We start from the raw sequence: 18,707 nt of genomic DNA on the forward strand, positions 1-18,707 counted from the left end.
GGGATCGGGAACATGCACCGACTAAATCTTCGCAGCGACCAAACTGGCTCCCGAGGTGATGATGTACGTCTCTCTACAGTTATCATACGCATTCGCTTTGAAAGATGCAGGTTGAAGTGCAATAAAAAAAATGGCCGACACTTAGCGCACCTAATTCGCACTTGATTTAACCACGCTATCACTTTGGTTTTCACTTCGGTTTCGGTTCGAGGCTCGATTTTCGAGGTCAAGCAGGCTTCAAAGATAGGCGAAATCAGACTTAAAGGGTATGGCCTGACAGAGCTAATGGGTGAACGCCCATATATGCGTAATTGGTCATTCTCTACATTCATAGATCGCTGGAATTCTCCATACCACTCCTGGCGCAGTAGTGCAGGGGGTTAAGTGATGCGGCTCTGCCCTGCCTTGGCAGGTGCTGCCACCGGTGAGGCTTGCGAGACCCAGGTTGCTCTTCCCGAGAAACCTCAAGGTCACTGAGAAAGGCTTCGGACAAATATAGGCGAAATCAGAGATTATAGTGCTAGCGCACTGAAAAAGAGAAAGTGTGAAATCATACATGAATAAACGAACACAATGACCATTTATTGAAGTTTTCTATCTATGATGCTTCGCTCGTGCAGTCAGCCGAAATGTCGCTTTTAGCACGCGAAACAATGCATAATGTCCCGAGGAGTTTGACGCAGCGAGCCCGAGTTGCGCGAATTCGGTTACTGTTCACGTTTCGCAACACGAGAAACCTCGCACAATATGTCGCCACTGCATTTCTGCATCAGTAGCCTTAAGTGTAGCGAAGACCCGCAGTCTTTTCAGCCAGCCTACATTTTTGTTCTGCGAGAGTGTTTCCCTTCTTCCAACGATAAAACTCTGGGGAAATGCGACACAAAGACGAGCAATCGCCACAGGGCGGCCATGACGGACGGGCACCGCTCCCCGGAAGTACCCCACCTTTCCTCTAAACAATAACTGCGAAATTAACTTTACACAGCTACCAAATATTCCGTCACCGCAAATAAATTGCACAAACCTTTCGAGACGGCTTTTCATTGTCGCTGCCTGTCTATCACATTCGTGGCAGTATATGCGGGTTCCGTAATTAAGAGGTCTCGGGCCCTCTTGTTGTCGGTAGACGATAAAAAGGAAGAAGCTTACCGTACGTAGCTTGTATGAGGGACAACATCAGTCATGCAAGTGCCGAAGCCAGTGCGCAATCCCCTACCATGCATGGGCTGAGGTGACCGTGTCGCTCAGTGCTTTAGAAAGACGTGGTCCCAAGCGTTCGTCACAATGTATGCCGCTAAAATGCTCCTTGATTTACCCTAAGGCAACAATTCGTACAGTGGGCACGCCTCGCCTCACCTCTTCTCGCAGCGTCCGACCGGTTAAAGAGCCATCTTTGAGGGAAAGTAGAGATCGACTCCGGGTCCCATAAACCGCGGCCGACGCACGGCTCCTGGGCTATAGCAGACCTCGGCGGCTGAAGACGACGATGGGAAGCGCGGCGCATGCGGATGCCGCTGTGCAGCCCAGCCGCCCATGTGGGCACTGAAGGTGATGCTGCTCGTGTGGTCTGCGCTGAGCGCTAGCGGCCAGGACGCCCTCGGCGTGGCGCGCATCACTTCAGAGGCGCCATACCTGCGCGACGGTGCCGTCAACCTCAGCTGCAGCATCACGTACACCCAAGCAGCGCACACAGCGTGGACCATCAACGGCAGACCACCCGACGACACCGCGCTCGAGAGCATCTTCACGGGCAAGACGGGCAAAAGCCTGTGGCTTCGCGCCCACGGCCTCGTGATACGCCGCCTCGACCGTGTGCCAACGGCGACCGGCCGTTATGAGCTGCGCTGCCTCGCCGTGGCCGACGGAAAGCTGAGCTCTGATTCAGTCTTTGTGGGCTCACTCTTCAGTGACGTGTGCCGCGGACCGGAGCCATGCGTTTCTCGAGGCGCCGTGTGTCGCCAGGGCGTCTGCAGGTGTGAAGGCGCCATGCCGGTGCGCCTCACGTCCCGCCACACCACGTGTCGCCACGCTGCCATGCTCGGTTGGCCGTGCACCTTCGACGAGCAGTGCCTGCCCCACGGTGCCCAATGCGGCTTGCAGGGCACCTGCGTGTGCCGGCCGCCGCTACAAATCGTGGCGCTCAGCTGTGTGGAGCCTAACGCCAGCCAATGCCCGCCTTGCGCCCACCCTACGCCGGTCGGCGCGCAAACCGCCGCACAGCAGCAACCGCCACTGCAGCTGGAAGAGTTCGACGGCGCCGGTCGGGACGCGCCGACGCTGCTGCTGCTGCTGCTGCCGCTGCTGCTGCTGCTGCTGCCCACGCTGCTGCTACGATTGCCACCCTAGGCCAAGGCCCCTGGTACACCGGTGCGATCCTCGAGCCGCGGCAGGGTTCTTTATTGAACGCGAATAAATAAATAGCAGCGGGCTCAGTGCCAGCTGGCTCGGCAGTGGTCCGGCGGCGGCAGGCCGAAGATCCCCCATGAACTGGAGCACCTGGACGAGCAACGCGGCTCCCGGGACGGCGTCCACGAACCTCGGCTTTCGGCGGCGCGGCCCTCTGCGAGAATGGCTTGACTTCACCCTGTGACTCCTCGATGCAGATCTTCATGTCCTACCACGAACGCCCCGTGATAGATGCGCGGTCGCGACATCAACATCGCACATCGTAAAGACTCGAGTGAACAATAGCACTGCACCGAGCTCGTACCGACGCTAGACGACACAAAGGAACCCAGCACAGTGTGCCAGATGAGTGCTTCTATAAAGACACATCAAAGTGAGTGTGCCTCGTCTTTTCCATTCAGTGAGTCAATGCATAAAAAGGGTGCATAAAAGAAAAATGCTTTAAAAACGGGACAGTGCAATATCAGTACAGTACAAAAGCTTTTTATTGCTTTTAACCAAAGGTCAGCTTGAACTGCATTACCAAATTTCAAAGATATCCAGTATCCTCAAAGATTTTACACCTATTTATACCTCATTACTGTAAATTCAGAGAAACTAATGCCTGCCGTATCTGCACTGCATTCCAATAATGCAGCTTTGTAAATGTATGGACTGTGTGCACAGGGTTTCAAGTGAGGAATAGTTCGAGAAAGTTGGAACCCTCCCCAATCTTGCTCCGGAGGTGAGTTGACAAAATGGAGAGTTGTTGGTCCTTTCAACTGCGCCCAGTCAACAAGTTACACCTAAGTGAATGGCAAAAATGAATTTGTTTTAAAGATCAGATAGTTCCTGGGAATTCACATATACTAATCTCATCTGAGCTCTTTCCTTAGTGTGCCTATTAAGCATAGGCCACTGATGACCCACAGAAATCCTGCGCTATATCAAAGCTTCCAATGAACTTTATGACTAGTCTTGCCATCAGTTATACAGTCCAAAAAATCAACTTTAGTTTTTACAGCTTAATTAACTTTTCGCCACAAGATAATTTTGATGAGTCCAAAAGGCGTGGTGAGCAACTTTATTTAGTTAGCATGTGAAATTCCCTCACAGTCAGGTCCTTCTGTGAATGCCATTGGTATCATGACTACTGAGTGAGCAGCACACCCAACAAATTAGCAGCAGCAAGTCAGGATGATGCCATATCATCTGAGTTTAGCTGGGATGAGCAAGATCCCAAAATGCCAACCGAGAACATCAACTGCTACAAACCAGGAAGCTTCATTTTCTGCCTGTAGTTCGTTAACTGGTCTTTCAAAATGTTGCACGGATGTTGACAGTATTATGGCCCTTACTATGTGTACGTAATGGAGCCAAGACTTGCTGGAGCCTGCACAGGAAAGAGCCTTATGCCCCGAAATAGTTCCTGCATCTGGTTTGGTTTATGGGGTTTAACGTCCCAATGTGACTAAGGCTATGAGAGACGCCAGTTCCTGCATCTTACGATGACCCTGTGCTGTGAAGCCAATGGTGCCATAAAGTGAAACCAAACAGCTCACAAGAGCAATCAATTTTTTTCGGGCAGATCATTTTTCACACTAAAGGCAACAGTTTTTGAGCCGTGACGAGTAAGTATGTCTGCATGGATATCCCAAGCAAGCAAGCCCACACTTTGGAATAAATAAATTTTCTCATGCAGAGACACATCATTCATTGACTTGTTCATTTACATGGGCATCCAATCGCCTATGATTGCACTCCCACTGAAGTGAAGCCAGCTTGTTTTCTGGTAAGCTTGCACACACTGATGTAGTTTAGATTGGCACTCTGGGGGGTCCATGCATCATCATCAGCCTGACTACACCCACTTCAGAGCAAAGGCCTCTCCCATGTCTCTCCAATTAACCCTGTCCTTTGTCAGTTGCCGCCACTGTATCCCCGCAAACTTCTTAATCTCATCCGCCCACCTAACTTTCTGCCGTCCCCTGCTACGTTTGCTTTCTCTTGGAATCCACTCCGTTACCCTTAAGGACCAGCGGTTATCTTGCCTTCGCATTACATGCCTTTCCCAAGACCATTTCTTCCTCTTGATTTCAACTAAGATGTCATTAACCCGCGTTTGTTCCCTCACCCACTCCGCCCTCTTCCGATCTCTTAAAGGGCCCCTGCCCACCCCGTGGTCGCAAACACTCTACCTCACTTTGAGCGAGCCTCCTCTCCTCGAAATTTTTCTCTCCCGCTCCTCGTCGAGTAGGCTCGGCAAGGCAAAATCACCCCTTCGTTCTCCGATGTAAGCCAGAGGCGTGGTGTCTGTGGAGTGCGTCACAGGGGCTACGTCATGGCCCCGCCTTCAATAGAATTCTTTTCTTGGTTTTTGCTGCTGGGTCTGTTCGAGGGGAGGGGGGGGGGAGGGGGGGGCGCACACTGAACGATCGAGAGGCGCGATCAGCTCGACCACCTAGACTTGTTAGCGAGCGCATCCTTTCATACATCTGTTTGTCATTCCCAGTTAGCGAGCCACCTTTTCATTTTTTCTTTAGGCCTCCCCACCGCTTCACGAGCGGAGGGGCGGAAGTCGGTTCTGTTCGAAACACACGGCGAAGTGCGGGCCCGGCAACCGCCCGTTTGCTTTTCTTCATGTGTGTTTGTGTTCTGTGTGTTTGTGTCTTTTCTCCGCTCCGAAGCCCATGTCGTTCATTGGAGTCAAGGCGTACGCAAGATGCTCGAGATAAGCCGTGTGTGTGAGGAGCGGTCAAGTGGGCGAGCGAGGGAAAGGCTCTGCTGCACTAGTAATTAAAACCTTGTTTTGGGGGGCTTGCATAGAAGAAAAAAAACTGAGAAGGGAGCGCGCACGCAGAGCGTCTCGTGACGTGATCACGGCGGGGGGGCGAACCAACTCCCTCAGTTTTACTATTTTTTTACTTTTTATGGCTAGGGTTCAAGGCTGTCGCCGCACGCTCCCTCCGCAGTTTTTTTTTTCTTGTTCCTTCATGCGGGTTTGTATGCATGAGCCAGAACAGAAGGCGCTGCAGAAAGCGTTGTGCAGACGACGCGACGCCAAGGCTACGCCCAACCTTCTCCCGTCAGTCAGAACGATGCACCAATGGAGTGCCTTTAGCGAAAGTAACCCCCCATGACGTCAACAGGGTTCAGAGTAGTGGGGCGGGCCGTTTTGTTGAAGGAAAGAACGAGCGGGCTTTGATTTGAATTTTCGCAGCTTTTCGGGGCGCGCATGGCTCTAGTATTTTGCAGAGGTTATCTTCGATGCCTCATCTATGCAGTGGGCTTGTTTTTCAAAAATGTCCGGACCCTGGGCAGTGGCCCTTTAACGTTACACCTATCATTCTCCTTTCCATAGCTCGCTGCGTTGTTCTTAACTTAAGCTGAACCCTCTTTGTTAGCCTCCACGTTTCTGCCCCATAGGTGAGTACCGGTAGGATACAGCTGTTGTATACTTTTCTCTTCAGGGATATTGGCAAGCTACCATTCATGACCCGAGAGAACCTGCCATATGCGCTTCACCCCATTCTTATTCGTCTAGTTATTTCCCTCTCATGATCCTGATCTGCGGTCACTACCTGCCCTAAGTAGACGTATTCTCTTACTACTTCCAGCACCTCGCTACCAATTGCGAACTGCTGTTCCCTTGCTAGGCTGTTGAACATTACTTTGGTTTTCTGCATGTTAATTCTTAGCCCCACCGTTCTGCTCTGCCTGTCTAACTGATTGATCATGCTCTGCAGTTCTTGTCCTGAGTGGCTTAGCACGGCAATGTCATCAGCGAATCGCAAATTACTCAGGTATTCTCCATTAACTCTTATCCCCAACTGTTCCCATTCCAGTCCCCAGAATACCTCCTGTAAGCAGGCAGTGAAGAGCATTGGCGAGGTCGTGTCTCCCTGCCTGACACCTTTCCGTATTGGAATTTTATTGCAGACTTTATGGAGAACTATATTAGCTGTGCAATCGTTATAAATATCTTCCAATATTTTCACATAACACTCTTCTACACCCTGATTCCGCAATGCCTGCATGACAGGTGAGGTTTCCACTGAGTCAAATGCTTTCTCGTAATCAATGAAGGCTATATATAGGGGTTGGTTATATTCTGCGCATTTCTCTATCACCTGATTGATAGTGTGAATGTGGTCTATTGTTGAGTATCCTTTACGAAAGCCTGCCTGATCATTTGGTTGACTAAAGTCCAAGGTTGTCCTGACTATTAGCAATTACCTTAGTAAATACCTTGTAGGCAACGGACAAGCTGATTGGTCTGTAATTCTTCAAGTCCTTGACGTCTCCTTTCTTATGAATTAAGATAATGTTAGCGTTCTTCCAAGCTTCTGGTACTCTCGAGGTCACAAGGCATTGCGTATACAGGGTGGCTAGTTTTTGTCACCCATGCATGACATCATCATGCATCATGTACACGTAACTGTCAATACTTATCTGTTTTGATCCCGGCTGTGTCATGTGGTGGTTGTTTAGAGCGTATAAAAGGTAATGCTCGAAGCGTTTTTCGAATAAAGTTGGAAGTTCTGTGCTCTGTGTGTGTACGTGTTTTCTGTCTCTGTCAGTGTTTTTTTCGAGCAGTTTAATCATGAACGACAAGCACCAACTAGCCCGCCAGAAAACCCTTCTTGAATGGTACGTGTTAGTTATAAAAAACTGTAAAATGCTCCTTCCTCAGTAGTTCTAGTTTTCTGCATGAAAATAAAACATGGTTTATTGTTAGCTCATCTTCGCATAATTCACATTGTGGCTTGTTTTTTTCTGTTAGTAGGAAATTATGTGTGAGGTGCGTGTGCCCTGTACGAAGATGACAGATAACCACTTCTTTGAAACGTTCCTGGTGGGTGCAGGACTTCCACTCACCTAAAACTGGCTTTACTAAGTGTAGCTTGTTATTTGCTTCCTTGTTCCATATGGACTGCCATTTCTGTCTTATGTGACAATGAACTAAGTTAATGCAATCTTTAAACGGTATATTTACTTTTCTGATTTGCTTATCACGAGCTTGAGCAGCGCAGAAGTCTGCTCTCTCATTTCCTTTTATTTCATTATGCAAAAGAGTTAAATGCGCTACTGTGATCCTTCACCAACCACAATGATGCTGGGGTGCTGAGTGCTCACACTGCACTTCTCTTTTTTAGCGTGTTCAAAACATTTGAGGCAAAAAAACTTTCCGTGCATTTTTTTTAAAGAAACTTCTTGTGTGTACATCTTTCCTTCACAAGATACTGCACTTGCACTGTTGTACATATGCAAAAGGCCACACCAAACAGAAGATCACGTTTTTTGGCATTCCCAACCTAAGTTTCCTCTGGAAAAGCATGCACACTTGTTTTTCCCAATAGTGGAATTATAGAAGTATGCCAATATGAGAAATTAAATGGTAATTCCCATGTTTCATGTTCTCTCCCCATCACCCATGCAAGGCACAACAGCTGTTTTCATTCATATCTGACAAAACCATCCGATGTGATAATGCTGTCAGAGATATGTGACATCGAACTGAATTACTCCGACTTTGTGCTACAACTTCTGCTTTTGTGGGTTACTTCTTTCAAATTAAGCTCAGAGTGTATTAACTCTTTCGTTACCACTCCACTATGCACTGATCAATGGTGATCCGACAGATTTGAAGCACGATTTCAGTGCTCCGGGGCCACCGTGGACTTAACGCACCATTTGTGCATTGTTTAGACACTACTTTCGTTTCTTGCTGTGAGCATAGTGTACTCACAACCCAGAGTCTGCCACAGACACAGTGTGCACCCATAAAAATCCCGCTTCATGCGATTCTGCTGCATTTTTCGATGCATCAAGCAGCAGTGACTCTGACGATGACATTGCATCGTTAAATTTTAATTCTGATGAATAAACGTGCAACCTCAGTATGAAATGTGCGCAACTGTCCACCGATAAACTTTGTTTCATGCTTCGTCTCTTTGTGCCTTCCTGGAGCCGGTTTACGTATCGCATTGTTGTTATGAATAATATTTCTGGTTTCTGTAGTAGTGTCTTGACATCATATGGGCAAGATTTACTTCAGTCTGCCCTAAAAAAGAATCAAGTTCAGCCTCAGTATAAATCAGGGCACCAACCTGGGATTGATGTTCCGTACTAGCCCAAAGCTCTTTGTGAAAGCTGTGGATGTCTTCCGACCATTGGTCGGCGGACTCACTCATGAGTCAACTCACTCAGGCTCACATTCAGATCACAATGTTAGTGGTGAATGAGTCTGGACTCACATTCATCTCAGTTGTGAGTAAGTCCGAACTCATTCACATCATGATCCAAGTCCCGAGTCCAGGCTCAGATCATGGTCTGTGTTTTCGAGACGACGGTGTGTGCTTAGTTTTTTCTTCCCTCCTTGTTTGCTTACAGTGGCAGAGAGGAATGATATATGCTGCAACCCAGGACGCTTGAGGGTCAGACAGCTTGGCAACACCAGAGACGACAGAAAAATAGGACTCCGCGGAAGCGAGGAAGACTGTTTTGTACATTCCCCTTTGCTAGTTTACATGGGTGCATTAATCATATGCGTGGCGACATGTCGAAAGCTTTGACAGAGTTACACTATGTCACAACGTAGGGGGGGAGGGGTCCTTTTCATGTGTTTTGGTTGGTTCGGAGGCGTGCCACTAAGGCACTCCAGTGCACTCATGCGTCTTTAGTCTAAATGAAAGAGCGAGCCCAAATGAGTCGCGCGAGCTGAAATGAGTGAGTCCAGATGGATCATGAGTTGCAGTGAGTCGAATGTCATTAACGAGTGGCTAACCCTGGATGAGTTGAGGGTCAAAGTGAGTTCGAATGAGTTGAGTCTAAATGAGTGAGTTCATGAGTTCAAGCAAGCCCGGGCTTGTGTGAGTGAGTTTGAGTGAGCCCATAGGTTGACTAAATTTTTGTGAGCGAGCCTAAGTGAGCAGCCGTGATTTTGCTGAGATAAGCTGATCGTAAATCATCCGAAACGTCTTCTAAAATAGTTTCTCGTAATACCAAAGCATTCTGCAGCATTTTCAAGCATTTTATTACCTATTTGAATTTTCATGTCAGTACAGCATCGCAAATGTTGTGGTGGACGCACTTTGCTTCTGAAATTTCTTTTCAGCTACTTCAAAAGCATTTTTAACTCAAACTGATAATGTTGAAAAGTACACTTAACAAGCTATATTTGCATATATTAAATTTTACTTTGAAAACAGCCTTTCTTTTATGTAGTGTCAGAAAAAGTTTTCTAGCTCAAAAAGTTTGAGTTATAATTTAAAAGATTTAGTGGCTAGTGTATAAACAAATTCAAAACATGTTGCACTTTCTAGAATGTTTTTAATACCTTTTTCTCCAAGAGACATCTTGTCAATACAATTTTTTTCTCTTAATTTTCAACATCTTTTGTGTGTTTGCCAATTTTTTCTGCAATATTCACACCAAGTACTTGTGTTGAAATAAATGTCTTCGGAAAGTGGATTCTACTGTCATGAATTTTGAACTTATTTTGCACCTCACATATTTTAGAGGAATAGATTCTGTCCAAGACCTATCAAAAAGAGTAATTTTTCTGGTAACGAAAGAGTTAAGGAAGAAGTTACCGCATTTACTCACACAATTTGCGCACTTTTCCTAAAATTAAGGCTTAAAAAATGGTTTGGTTTGGCTTATGCGGGTTTAACGTCCCAAAGCAACTCATGTTACGAGGGACACCATAGTGAACGGTTCCAGAAATTTCGATATGCACTGACATCGCACAGTACACGGACCTCTAGAATTTTGCCGCCACCGAAATTCGACCAATGCAGGCGAAATTCTAGAGACCCATGTATTGTGAAATGGGGTGCGCAAATTACACTGAGATTTCGCGAACACGTTCTGAAAAACTCCCGGGCCCGCCCTGTCCCTGTTATATAGTTCTTCGCAAGATGGCATGGCGGAGCGTGCACAGCTCAAAGCAATACACATGGGACTATACAATCGCAGAGACAGCAGTCAGGGGCAAATGGAGATAAATGGTGATAAAATGGCACCTTTGCATATGGCCTGGCTAAGTAGCGGCAAACAGAATAGCCAACAGTTCGGTAGTTTCGGATTCTGGTGCAATGCACGCTTCGGGGGTTACCGGAAGTTCGCTCTCACAACCGTTTGTACAGGAAAGTACCAGCGCAAGCGAGCCAGATAAATAGCGCATAACTGACTTTTTCTTACCGGAAGCAATTTGTAAACGAATTACCGACTTTTTTTTTTACACCACTCACCTTTCGCAACTGCACGTGGCAACGCGGCCGCGCCTATGTTCCCAAGCCTGCCTTGCGTGCACCCACGTGCATGCTGGTGTGCTTGCGCAGTAGGCAGCGCAAGGTATGCGAGTAAGTTTTTTTTTTTTTTTTCAAAACCCGGGGAAAAAGTTGGGGGTGCACAAATTATACGAGTAAATATGGTAGTTTTCAGTCGCATGAAGCAATTACCAGCCAAAAAAATAACAGAGCAATAAAATTAACATCACTATAAGTTGCTGCACGCAAGCATGAATAAACTTTCAAAGAAAGAAACTGAGCCCACAAAAAGCTCAAAACTGAAATAAGTGCAGACTCTGCCAAAGTTACTTTTCAAGTTTGTCAAGCACAAGAAAAAGACTGGTAAGAATTGACGAAAGGCAAACTAAAATGCTGACGGCACATTTTCTAAAAATGTTCAGTTTCCATGAAAATCTGTTCTGAGCTCTAGAGAAAAGGCATCAAACTAAAACCAGTAAAACTGTTCTTGGAAACGCCTGCTACAGACTGCATCCACTGCAAGCAGTAGACAAGTATACCTGCAGTCTTCCACTTCTTTCTCCGGCATTTTATGAATATTAGTCACGGAAAGCAGAAAGTTTTCAAAATAACGGGCTTTTGATTCCAATGCATGTCAACTTCTATTTGATGTCCTTTAACCTTTAAAGCCCAAATTATGAACGAATCAAAGAAAAAAAACTTACCTCCACATTATGCTAGCTAATGTACCCACAATCAAAAACCAATGCCAAAAATTTGTTATTGTCATTAAAATTCTAGAAATCAGCATGTCACCAATCAGCAACAATTAGCATTTGGTCCACTTCGTGCAGATAGTCTGAGTTGAGTGAAAAACCAGCGCGAAAGCCTCTAACGAACTCAAATGCCCAGGAATAGTAGATAGCTTTTCATCCAACAAAAGTCTTGCTATTTTTCCTGCAAAAGTTGACAGAAAATGAGAGATGCGGAGTTGAACGCTGGCAGGAAGTCACAAATTCGAGCCCCCTTTTTCTTCAAACAGCTTCCTCACAGTGGCTACAAACATAGGGAATGGAAAGCGCTGGCTACTGAGAACATGTTGACATCGAACTTTATATCCCTGTCTAACCCCAGCAAAACTTCAGCCTATCAGCATTAATCAAAATACATATCAAGTTTCGCAGGTCCCGTGAATGTACACATGAAATCTGGTAGCTGTAACTCCAACAATCCTTCCCTAATGAGGTTTCTCCATGCTCTCTGCTACGGGCCTTTCAGCCCACATAAACATGAGCGTTTCACGGCGTACATTTAGTTAAACACATGCATGAAAGAATACATACCGGTACTCAAAATTACAAGAAATCTCAAGCAAAAGCATGAGCAACTTGGGACCTGTTTGGTCGCTGGGGGCAGAAGTCTGGTTCAGACAAATTCAACTTGGGAAGCTGGCATGCAAACGGTATGTCAAGAATTCGCGACACTGGGCATTAGGGTCAAGTTCAACATTTCCTCCCGCTTCCCTTTTTTTCAGCCTCTTCCCTTCTACATAACGAAGTAACCAACTGTAAAAAATCTTGCCAACAGTAAGGACAGTTTTGGAAAGAAAGGAAGAAAGGAAAATCAAGGCACCCAAGCCTATCTACCATGCCCTTGCAGACACTACTTTCTTGAGATGACATCTGCATAACCAGACACAAGTGCCAAGTACAGCATAAATGAAACTGTTTGCTTAGAGCACTACCCAGGCACAGCTTAGCACCTTGCACAGCCGCAGCACTTTTGCCGACAAAAAAAGCGGAATGAAAGACTCCAAGCTGTGTTAATTTACTTTGAGATGCAACTTGATCACTGACTTCCACAAGCTGCTCAGATAAAAAAAAGGCCCAAACTCAATGCATTACCTGTATCTAGACAGAAAAAAGAAAAACTCACGTGCTTGACGGCCACGGTAGACTTGTCTAGAGCGGCTCACCGGTTGAGACCCATCGCAACAAGGCCAATCCAAGCAGCTGCAACCAGCCCAAACGAATGCCATAAATTACAGAGCCATGTTTGCTTCTTACATAAGCCCCTGCTATAGAGCTGCTAAATCTGCCAAATATACTCATAATTCTTTGCTATATCCTAAAACATCACAGACTGGCTGCTCCGACGCACTACCTTGAGCAATGAACCATAGATGCAACAAGACCAACACATTTATGCCCGCCTTAACAGAAGTAGAAGACCATAAAGTAGAAGTGTGTGAATAGCTACACTGAAGCCAAATGCAATATTTATCAGGCAGCAGTAGTGCCAAATCAAGTATAAATATGAATCGCATACTTTTAAAACAACGGACACGCTCCTGCATTATACAAAGTTCCTTTTAGAGTATTCTAATTTTGGTTTTTTGTGTTGTGTTGTTTTGGGTTTAATGGCGCATAAGCGGCTAAGGCTATCATGCGCCAAGAACAAGGTTTATAAAAATTGGTTTAGCAAAGTTTGAAAACAAAGTGTATAAAAACGGTGGTGTAAAGGGCCTGAAAGTTATTTCTACTACCTAGTTGAGAAAAGACAAACATTTTCGAAATGGCTATTTGCAGAAGCTCTTAAAAGTTGATTAACCTCCGTGGACATCCTTGGCTTGGCAAGGATCTCGAGGCTGCACACAACTCAGATAAAAACCTCAGCCTCCTTCTCAGGACTGAGAAAGTGGCTGAGGTGCATCGTTCTAAGTAGAGAAGCACAGGGTCAGAACATTACAGTTTTTGAAGAAAACCAGCTTCCCTTAAAAAGCTAATTTTTTTTTTTTTTAGCACTATTTACCACAGAACATAAGCAATGTTTTGAAACTGCAAATGCCACCGTAAAGCCTTGATACTAATATGCATAATATACAGGGTGTTTCACCTAACATTTTACACAATTTTTAAAAATAGGATTCACTACGCTAGCTGTGGAGCATTTCTCCGGGTCGGGCGCAAGGCCACATATGTGCATGTGCAGTTTCCATGGGAACTGGTTGCGCTGAGCCACAGGTGTTTGCCGCGCGCCACTGCGCTGGTCTCCTCCGCGTCGCCACACGTGGCGTCATCACTCAGCTATGCACCTCACTGCGCATGCGCCGTGCTCCTTCCGCGGTGGCGCGCACAGCTGCGCTCGCTTGTCAGATGCGCAATGGATGAAGAGGCGCATTGCAAGCGTACGTACTCAGTACGGCATCAGCAAAGGCTACGAGAAGCTAATGTCGACGAATCCCGAAGTTGTAACATGTTACAAGGCCGGCTGACAATGCGAGAAGGAAGCGAGGGAGGCTAAGCGTGCGGCTGAGACGCCCGAAGAACAAGAAGAACGGCTCACTAAACGATGACGACAAGAAGCGGAGAAGAGACGTTTACGAGCCGCGAACGAAGCTGCCGCCTCGACGTCTGCTCAACAACAGCTAATGGAAACAGAGTCAGAGAGACGGACTAACCACACGATTCGTCTCAGTGAAATCGGGTCTGCAACGAGGCAGTTTCACCACAAATTCACAGACAACCCGTTCGGCAGCGTGCGTACACACTAGGTTTGACCAGGCTAAACCATCAGCAATTTTTTGAGTCAGCACAGCACTGTTAGCGCTGTAGTACATCAGAATACAGCTAGGATGTGCTAACTAGCAGGCTGGTTGACTAATATTGAATAGTTAACTTTTTAACTGTTACTATAAGGCTCCTTAATTATTGAGAGGCGTGTAGCCCACTGTAATTAATATCTATAGAATTTCAGAAACGCGGTTGCCCTTGGCACTGTGGGCCAACAAATTTTGGCTGTTTCGACGAGTTACACACAGTGGAGAGGTTGCTTTGCCTGCAAGCTTCTCGAAAGCGCATGTATTTTGGCGCATGTATTTTGCCACGTAGCAAAACAGATATCCATTGAAATCAGTGACAATCACTACAAGACAAGTGTGAAAAATATTTTTAAAGGCTTTGCCAACCATTTATAAAATGGGCGAAACGTTCGAATTAATCCCTCCTCATTAAACTATACTTCAGCATAAGAGGAGCAAAAGCGATCCCACTAAAGCCCTCCTAGTTCCTTCCACGGATGTATTTAGTTATGACAGCTTAATTTCGCTTACCTGCCAACCAAGGAAGAGTCATACGAGTGTGGGCGCCGCACTCGAGTACGCACCTGAAGAAAGATTAAATCAGACAACTTATGCTGATCAAAACAGTAGATTTACATGGAATTGCATATCTTGTTTTGAGGTATAGCTTAATACTGAACACGACCAAACTCTAGAAGTAAAGTACAAACGCTGCACAGAACTCTAGAAGCCATTTCTGCACACTTTAAACTTCATAAAACATGAAGGGCATACTTACAGCTTTCTCGCATGTGATGTGCTGAAATAAAGTACAGACAATGTTGGTGAACCTGTTTGCAAGTATTAAGTATAGTCTTAGTAGTACATGAATATAATGTACTTGGAAACTACTGTGCAACAGAAACAATAATGGTAAAAGAAAAGGTTTCTTTCAACTTCACAAATGCATATAACGACAGCCATTCTAGGAGGCATTGGATCCATGAGCAAATATACATTTTCTGCATTGCATGTAAACACCAGACAACAAAAGTGCTAGCCCTGCAAACAATAATTATGCTCCACTACAAGTTATTTTGTGCAAGACAAGAGACCTATTATAAAAAGTTATGGCTGCTATATATGTAAACTAGACCTTTAAATCTCTACTTACAGGCAGCATGACCCTTTTTCCCGGCATAATAACTGCCATGAACATATCAAGAATTAGCAAAAAGAGATCTCTAAGCTATTTATATATCTATATTACACTATTGAAAGTAACTGTCATGGCCTTACCCACAATTGTGAAATTCCTGCAATAAACATGCACTTTCTGCTATGCCCACATCTTGCTAATTGCTTGAATTACAGAACCAAAATTACATGGGTCTACCAAGGCCCCTCCCTGATTTTACAGATGCCGCAGGCCATACTCATTCATCTGCATTCCTCCAGTTATAGATAATGACTGCCCCACGGTAAAGCATCATGCAGTCCAATTACCACGCTACGCCCTCCACCCCATGACGTGACCGAGGCACACACATGGATGTGCAATGAGCAGGACTGAGGGTAAGCATATGCTGTGATCTGTGTGCACCGTAAGAATTGTATGAGATAGTTTAGTCTTTGATAGTTACTGTTCCAAACTGTGCAATATAAAAAGAAGCCATAAACTTGGAAACAGGATTAACTATACCATTTTATGTAATCAATGACATATTTGTGGCAATTCTTATTCCGAATATATGCCAAGCTAAGAAGCACAGCTGCAACTTGAAATAGTTTGCAGGGAACTCGACGGAAATTGACATTTTACCAATAGCAGCACAATGGTTAGCATGCAATATGCTCCTTCAGCCTACATTAATGGATTATCACATAATATTGGCAAACACCTCAGAAAGGACAATAGATACTGACAGTACATCAAATACATGCGACTGCTTCTATCACTGACATCCCACATGGTGCACACAGAGTTCCATTCCTTCAGATAAAAATATTCACTGTCAAGGCTATTAACGCATTTTATCCCATTTGCAGAGAACGGTTGGGTCCCCTCACATCAATGTTACCAGCACCCATATTTGTATCCCTTTCCTTTCTGCATTCCCTCCCAGTTTTACACAATGGCCAAAAAAATATCTCCAGTACCACACAGCACATCCCAAGTGAAATTTCTTCATTGGAGAGATGGCTGCATACCATTGATACTAACAAGGTACTCCTTGGTCGCAGTCTAGATCATGATATATTGGTAATGTGACTGCAATGTGCATGCAGTGCTTCCATTTACAAGATAGAAACACAGACCACTGTTCTAAACATATCAGCATAACAGAGGCACATTGACAATCTATACCTGGCTTCAGAGCCACGAAGCGCATAGCTTTTCTTCGGTTGTGTTGATGTCATGTCATGTTGATGTCATGTCATGTTGATGTCACAGACATAACGTCAGTGCAACAGAAGCATAGCTAAGACCTGCTCATTATCAACTGCATTGTGCTAACTATGAGTGATGCACCACACAGTTTCCACCACAGTCATAATGGCCGTCATCATTGGGACCAGAAAGTGGTCAAAACCCAGGTGTTTCGCTAATCCACCTATCACCAATCAGCTTCCACGTGCACTGTGGAAGCCAGCTTTTGCAGCCCAATATGGTGCCCCTGGCATGTGCAAACTATCTATAACTACATCTATGGCATCGCATGCTTTGAGCCTGCAATGCAACAGTTAGAAATTGATATGTGCACTAGACTCTTGAAATAATTTCTTTCATGCTGCTCTATCAGCAGTCTGAGCAACAAGATTTGATACTCTGACCACACAGCATGCTGAGCAGCAACATTAAGTGTGGCACCCAGCAAGCTTGCTATGACATACCTGTTCAGGGGGGCGTTGCTGCTCAACTGAAGACTTAAAAAAGCCAGCGAAAACAGCGAAGTGGTTGCTTTGAGGCAGAGGTTTAGTGAGACCGTAATGCCGCTCCATGAATGCCAGCATCTTCTCAGACGGCTGGTCAATGGCCAGCTGATTTGCAGTCACTTTCTCCGTCTGCGAGACCATTCCGGTGTCAAACCATGACTAGTAGAACACCAGCACTTACCTGGGCCATTCGGTCAAAAAGCCGTCGTCCACACCCCTGTCGCTGCCTACTATGGTGCACATAGAAGTCCAAGACACAGAGTGGTCGCACCTGACAGAGTCGGCTGTGCTCATCCCGTAGGAACAGCTGCTTGAAGCCAACCTTCAGCAGGCCCAGCACGATGGCTCTGAAATTTACCAGTCACCCACAAATGCTGCTCAAGCAATGTAATTGTCACTGTTGAGCTACATATCGATTGCATAGCCCCACTCTTGACAGTGAGAGAACAGCACTTGTGCAAAAAAATAATTTGGTAGCTGCAAATATAACCATACTGCAGGTATTAAAGAACAAGTGTTAGGACCTTACCCTCGGGTGCCTGGCTCGACCAGAACGTAGAGACGGTGGCCCGAGTCTTGCAAACGGTCGCTTGTAGTCACTGGTGCTGGCAGGCCCTGCGCCTGCAGCCAGCCCCGTCCAGGAGTCAAGGGGCAAGTAACAATACGCACGGGCCACTCACCGCGCAGGATGCTTCACCCAAAGCATCAATGACGAGGCCCAGGCGCTCCTGCACTCTGCCGAGGAGTAAGCAAAAGCGCGTCACACGCCCGCCCACACAGCTTTCAACGCGTTCGTTGCCACAACCTAAACACTCGTCTGTGGCATATGCAAGTTTCATTTAAAGGTATTTGGGCTGCCACCGAAAATGGCCTCCTGTTCTATCTGTTTTCAATAACGGGCATCATCTCATGCCGTCAATATTGTCGCTCTCAGTGCGCTTGAGGCTTCATCATAACTGGAGCTATAAATGGAATATCTAGAACAACACTCGCGCTTCATTCAACAAGGCTCGATGCAACACCACTTTCATATTCAGCTTACACAGACACGCTGTTCGCAAAAGAACTAGATGGTTACCTCGACGATGAATGAACAGATATATGCTGCTCGTCGTTGGGCAAGTCCTGTAGCGGCCCGACTTTGGACGCATCTTGCACTTTAAGGCCTTTTTCAATTACATTAAACTCAAACTCCAAAAAATCTACAGTAAATGGAAATTCCATCCCCGAGAAAAGAGTAAAAACAAGGCATCAGAAACGGCACGAAAGCGCAGAGCCATGCAAGTCTTCTAAGGTTCCGCGACGACTGCCGTCCTGCTGGTTTGTTTTGGCAGCTACGCTGGCTTTCACAGCGGCTACGTGAACAGCTCTGATTGACTCTAAACGACTCTGAATGGGCAAAAAGTTTCTTACACCTTTCTTATAACATTTTAAAAAACGTTGTTACTTTTAAACATATACTGGGTTCATCTTTCATCATTGCAGTTATTATCAATTTTTATTTAACGAGCAACTAGAAGAAGATAAGTTCTTGATCTTGTTTTTGTCCTCTCCCACAGAGCTCACTGCATAAC

General features: G+C 45.8%; 1 protein-coding gene across 3 annotated transcripts; it reads right to left on the reverse strand.

Moving 5' to 3' along the window:
- Positions 1 to 2,368: 2,368 nt before the first annotated feature.
- On the reverse strand, positions 2,369 to 18,499 carry LOC149351434 (alpha-tubulin N-acetyltransferase 1-like). 3 transcript variants are annotated; one of them, XM_089580747.1, is made up of 9 exons: positions 18,212 to 18,498; positions 17,814 to 17,868; positions 17,663 to 17,754; positions 17,315 to 17,480; positions 17,092 to 17,262; positions 14,996 to 15,016; positions 14,749 to 14,801; positions 12,573 to 12,649; positions 2,369 to 2,560 (listed from the first exon to the last, which is right to left on the reverse strand). In XM_089580747.1, exons 1-9 carry the CDS (start codon positions 18,355 to 18,357, stop codon positions 2,430 to 2,432), a joined length of 912 nt encoding a protein of 303 aa, XP_089436873.1. In that variant the 5' UTR covers positions 18,358 to 18,498; the 3' UTR covers positions 2,369 to 2,429. The 3 variants fall into 3 exon arrangements, with proteins under 3 accessions (XP_089436873.1, XP_089436874.1, XP_089436875.1); XM_089580749.1 differs by having other exon boundaries at positions 2,379 to 2,614; positions 18,212 to 18,499; XM_089580748.1 differs by lacking the exon at positions 14,996 to 15,016 and having other exon boundaries at positions 18,212 to 18,499.
- Between the last annotated feature and the right edge of the window lie 208 nt (positions 18,500 to 18,707).

Source organism: Amblyomma mixtum, chromosome 3 (genome assembly GCF_055824585.1).
Source record: "Amblyomma mixtum isolate Tamu chromosome 3, ASM5582458v1, whole genome shotgun sequence".
In the NCBI taxonomy this organism is placed as follows: domain Eukaryota; kingdom Metazoa; phylum Arthropoda; class Arachnida; order Ixodida; family Ixodidae; genus Amblyomma; species Amblyomma mixtum.

Coding starts and splice junctions, on each gene's coding strand:
- LOC149351434 (XM_089580747.1), bottom strand. CDS start 18,357: ATGGAATTTCCATTTACTGTAGATTTTTTGGAGTTTGAGTTTAATGTA. Junction 17,755..17,813: donor TGGGTGAAGCATCCTGCGCG/GTGAGTGGCCCG, acceptor GGCTGGCTGCAG/GCGCAGGGCCTGCCAGCACC. Junction 17,481..17,662: donor GTCGAGCCAGGCACCCGAGG/GTAAGGTCCTAA, acceptor GGTAAATTTCAG/AGCCATCGTGCTGGGCCTGC.